This window comes from Austrofundulus limnaeus, unplaced genomic scaffold (assembly GCF_001266775.1).
Source record: "Austrofundulus limnaeus strain Quisiro unplaced genomic scaffold, Austrofundulus_limnaeus-1.0 Scaffold0, whole genome shotgun sequence".
Classification (NCBI taxonomy): domain Eukaryota; kingdom Metazoa; phylum Chordata; class Actinopteri; order Cyprinodontiformes; family Rivulidae; genus Austrofundulus; species Austrofundulus limnaeus.
Genome location: NW_013952402.1, coordinates 9,250,608 through 9,256,173, shown reverse-complemented (window position 1 = coordinate 9,256,173; position 5,566 = coordinate 9,250,608). Strand labels below are relative to the sequence as shown.

Genomic DNA, 5,566 nt, shown 5'->3' with positions numbered 1-5,566 from the left:
TATCTGAACATGTGAAGTCCCTTTGGTGGCAGTACGATTTCAGAGGTACACTGTAACAATTTGTTTATTTCCATTAGCCATTGCTGTGACAATGGCTACTCTTCCAGGGGTCCTTAAAAAAGGCAAAATAAACATTACAAAAACAATTATAATTACTTACACCTAATATAACATTAGTAACATAGTGTATCAATTCATAAATGTGTAATTATAACACCCTACATGACAATAATTAAACAATGTTCTTTTGAAAGCTCTAACATTTGTTATATTTAAAAAATAATGAAGGAAGGGAATTCCATGTTCTAATTCCTCTAAAAAATAACAGTCTTTTGTCCAGCATTCCTGTTGCATTGTGGAAGAACAAAACAACCTTTTAAAGCATGTCTAGTATTGAACATGTGTACAGTTTGGCTAAACAAAAGTTGATTATACAAAACAGTTGCTGTCTCAGATACTACAATATTTCTAAAAAAGCTTAAAGGGGCAATATCAACTTTTTTTTAAACCAAAGGCCAACATACTGCCCTGTGCATACTGAGAACATTTGTGTATGTTGAACAATTCAGTGCAAGACGTGCTGCCCTATTTTGAACGAACTACAGTTTAGTTGGAGGTTTTTCTGAAGCACCGGACCAAACCATAGGGAAATATTGCAAGTGAGACAAGACAACTGTGTTAATGATTTGAGGAATTAATTTTAAAGGTATATACTTTGAACATCTTTTTGTAACAAGTAGCTGTCTTCCCATAACTGTAACGATGTGCTCAATCTGCTGAGGCCACTCCAATTTGCTGTTTATGGGGATACCCAGAAGTCTAATTTCTTCTGAGTAATGGCTGCCATTTATAGACAAACCTAATTTTGGCTGAGCTTTTAGTTTCCAATTTGACCCAAATATTGTGCTTTAACTTTTAAATACATTTAAAGCCAATTTATTATTTTGCACCTATTTTACATACTCCATAAATTCGCTGTCCAGGGTGCTGGACAAGTGTGTCTACAGATGAACTTGCCATATATATATTGTGGTGTCATCAGCGCACATTATGGCCTTAGCACGCTGTAGGACAGATGGCAAGTCATTGGTGAAAATAAAAAATAGCAACGGTCCTAAGCAGCTGCCCTGTGGAACTCCACATTGCAATTTTTTATAGTTGAAAAACTGCCATTAAAAAAATACACATTGCTCTCATTGAGAAAGGTAACTAGCAAATCACCCTACAGTAAGCAATAAAAATTTATAATACACAAGTTTATCTAACAGTAAATCATGATCTCACAGGTCAAAAGCAGAATTAGTTTAATAAAAGAGCTCCAACTAAGTTATTCTTGTCAATGGAATTTAAACAAGCATCTGTCATCTGAGTTAGTGGATGCTGTTGAATGACCTTTACGATAAGCATGTTGAAAAGGTGTAAATAACTGATTTACTAAAAAGTAATTTCCCACTTGCTCAGCAATCAATCTTTCCAGTATTTTACCAAGTATTGTTAACAGGCTAATGGTCGACAGTTTGTTCCACTTAGACTCTGTTGTGTTTTTTCAAATTGGAACAGCTTTTGCTGTCTTCCATTTTGTAGGAAAAATGCTGTTTTCTATACTTGTATTAAAAATATGACAAACAGGACCAGCTATACAATTTGCTACTAACTTCAAAAGTTTCCCATCAGTTTCTTCCATACCTCCAGGGGGGTTGCATTGCTTTATTTCACCACATTCCACCACTTTTTTTGTCTGAGTCCACACTGAAGTTTGGGGTTGTGAACTTCATTCCACATAACAAATATTTCAGCTGGAGAGAATTTATGAATCAAAAGGAGTTCTTTCATGTAACAAGGGTCATATTTATCTAAATTTTGGGAGGGGATGTACCATCCAAGTGTTTTCACACCCATATGAATGACAGGTCCTCGTTTGGCTGCGGCCAAACACATCCCAATATAAACATCGTCAATAGGATAAATCTCAATGGTCCTAGACATGTTGTAAATAATTGAAGCTGTGTAGCGGGACAAAATGTAACCTCCACCACCACAGTAGGGTGGGTAAGGTGCTTTCTTATGGATTTGATATGGAATATAATACTTGCTCCATCGTGCTCTGATGGGGTATGCATTTCTGATCACATGGCCTGCAAAGAGGTGCTTGCTCCCGTCATTGTTCTTGAGGCTTTGAAGGTAGTCCACCATGTTTTCTGTGTGGGCGAAGACATCATCGTCGCCATTCATCAGGAAACGAACCTGCGGGCAGCGTCTGTCCAGCCACTCGAAGAAGAGAATCTGCTTCAGGGTGAGGTTGAAAAAGGATTCATCGAAGTCCCATTGGAGGATGTCGTTGTACAGTTGATGTTCCAGAGCCAGGAGTTTGTTCATTCTTTTTTTCACAAAACCAGAACCCCCTGTTCCTGCAATGAAGACGGTCCGAATCCATTTCCCGTTGTGCATCCTCTCTTTAGCCCAGGTCTTGCGCAGCACTTCTCTGTGCTCAAAATTCTTAGGGTGGCTCTTAATAACTAGCAAAAGGAAGATGTCCTCAGGTGTATTAGGTCGTCCACATTTGTGAGGGAGGTCAAGTATCATTGGGAAACTGCGACAATGGCGATAGTAAAGGAACGATTGAATCTGGTCAGAGAATAAGGCAAAGCCTGGGAGTTTTGCAGCACTCATATCTTGTTCACATTTTTGAGGTAAGGCTTCTGTGTGTGAGACAACGTCCTCTTCTTTTTGTAGGAATTTATTCTGAGTCACATTGTAGAAAGGTTTAGGTTCGAAGAGTTTGTCTGGATCTTTAAAATAGACACACATCACAAGGGTGCCTAGCAGAAGAGTAAACGGCACAGAGAAATAAAATCTGCAACAACAAAAAACAAAAAAGAGAAAAAAGTAATAAATCAGATAACTGAAATCAGGATGTTTTTCCAGAGACAATAAACACTGATGGGTGTCTGGTATACCAAAACATATTTTCATAATTTAATAGTGCTTCTCCATTGTGTGAGAAAATGTCAAGAAACAAAAGTCGATCTCAGGTAGCCTGTTATTGTATTCTAAGAAGCAGAAAGGAATGTTGTGCTTGAATGTTGAGTCAAATTCCTGCATGCTCATCAACTGTTTATCTTTGGAAAATCACATCATTAAAGTTCCAGTTTTGTAATTTAATGTGATTTCTAAGCAAAAATATGATTTTCATTCATATTAAAAGATAAAATTGTACCACCCAAATTCCAACGAAGTTAGGACATTGTGCAACATAAATAAAAACTGAATATGATTATTTGCAAATCCCACATGGAAACTTGATAAAGTAACAACTGAAAACCGTTAGAAGACATAAATGTAGCAATGCTAAATATCCTGCTGTCAGAGACAACATTATTAATCACGAGATGTGATGTTCTAGAACAGGTTGAATTGTTTAAACAGCTCATTACAATGAGCAATTAGAACTGAGTTGCAGACAAAAAAACTGCTAATCCTGGTTTAATCAAATTTTACACTCCTTGTAATATCTTTATTTTTCCTACTTAACTACAGAGACATCAATCCTCCTTTACTTTTTCACAGAAAACAGGCAGAGTGAAGTACAGCAGCAAAGGGCAAGGGGTATTCTGCTTAAAAAACACATAGTTCCACCAACATGGTACAATGATATCACATATCTCTCTTTGGGATAACGTAACATGTTCAAAACTGAACGGCTCCATTGATGTCTAAGTGACAGTCCAGCCCAAAGTATCCAGATCCAAAATGGCAAACATGATGGCTAACCATCATTGTGCTGGTCAACAAACTAGCAGGAAGCAGTAGTGGTAAATTTAGAAATCTGAAGGGACTGTAACCTCAAGAAGAAGGAACACAACCCTAAGGGCAAAAACAGAAAAGAAACTGTAGACATTGTGCAAAGCCTCAATGATGCCAGTGGCCACTGAAACACTCAGGACTGTGACTTCCAAACAGGAAAAGAGGCTCAAACAGATCCCAGGAATAACCGCAGACCACGGAGCCCGTTCAATCACATAGCATAAAAAAACATTCATGTGTGGCCACAAGATAAAAACCTGGGACCAGAAGATAGTTAATGCGTGGCCACAAAATAATAACGTGGTCATGCAATACTAATGCGTGGCCATGCATTATTATCTCTAGCCATGCGTTAATTCTAAAATCCAACAATTAAAATAACAAACTACACCTTCTTTCACAACATCTCAGTGCATTTCAGACCTATGGACACAGACAAAGACTGATCCATCTTAAGGACATATTTTGACTAGTTTTGACAGATTTTGGCTTTTTAAAACCTACAATTCAGCATTTAGCCAAGTTTTCCACAACGTCACACATGCTTCAACCAGGAATAGCTGGAGTAACATGTCTCTTCTACAGTTTTGTTATTTTGTGAGTCAGTAGCTGAAAATGTTGTAAATTACTGCCTTAGACAGTCGACGATGCTCCCTGAACACAGTGAAAGAAACATAAAATACTTTGCTTCTTATAAAATTTATTGTAAGTTTTTATGACTTCAAAGCTATTGAAAACAACATAGAGTTATTAAAAAGTTAATTGAATAAAACTTTCATGAAACTCATATCAATTGCTTGTACACAACACTGTTCACAAGGCAGACGAGCAACAATACCCATGGAGATGAAAATCAAAAGAAAATCATGATTTTTACCGTTTCATGTTGTTAGCCTGACAGGAGCACCTGGTGTAAAATCCTCTGGATGACCATGAGAAGATTCTCATGATGCTGACCAAACTGAACATTTAGATTGGATTACTATCATAAATTTAGTTAGGAAAAAGATAAACTGGTCACAGAGTTTGTCCAGTCAGTCAGCGTCTGTGAAACTGTAACGTCAAGTACCTTAGCACTGAAGCAGAGAACAGGTGGAACGAGAAATGCAAGGTTTTCGGTACAACTTACATCACCGTGTACAATCCTTTATATAAACAGAGGTTATTTGCCATAGAACAGTGAAGTATCTATTTGGGGTAAGACCACATAAACCCCTCATAATTTTATATGCCAACCAAATGGTCTGTCTCATTTTCATGTCACCATCTGACTTCTGAAACATGTTTGATCAAAACGCTAAGCAATACCTCGTTTGTCGCCAATGAGTGCTTTAAAAGTTCAAGTATGCAATGACAATGACAGTTATCACGTGCGCTCTGAAAATTTGTCGAGTCACTCTCTCGTTTCAAACTTTCCGGGAATCAAGTGGAACAGAAAATACACGTCTGTGTATGAGCTCATAGTTAAATGATATTTAATTACAAACCACACAAATATTATACAGTAGGAATAGTTTGGTCATTTTTGAATGGTTCTGTCAAATCGTTATCAAAAGTTTGTAGACTACCTGTGGTTAAGCTAGACTTTTATGTAAAGGGGTGGCCAAGGATTTTTTTAAAGAGGGCATACAAATTCTTTTTTTTTAAATCTAAGGTTCATGAAATCAAATTGGGTAAGGAAGATATTCTCTATTTGTCAAACCATCAAAGATTCTTTTTCTTTCTCTCACTCTTACACACACACACACACACACACACACAC

At 37.2% G+C, this 5,566-nt stretch overlaps 1 protein-coding gene across 1 annotated transcript; it reads right to left on the bottom strand.

Annotated features, from left to right (window-relative positions):
- Positions 1–1,537: 1,537 nt before the first annotated feature.
- Positions 1,538–4,765, bottom strand: LOC106533410 (N-acetyllactosaminide beta-1,3-N-acetylglucosaminyltransferase 3). Its single transcript, XM_014030067.1, has 2 exons — positions 4,682–4,765; positions 1,538–2,854 (listed from the first exon to the last, which is right to left on the bottom strand). The coding sequence occupies exons 1-2, from the start codon at positions 4,750–4,752 to the stop codon at positions 1,708–1,710; spliced, it is 1,218 nt and encodes a 405-aa protein (XP_013885521.1). The 5' UTR covers positions 4,753–4,765; the 3' UTR covers positions 1,538–1,707.
- Between the last annotated feature and the right edge of the window lie 801 nt (positions 4,766–5,566).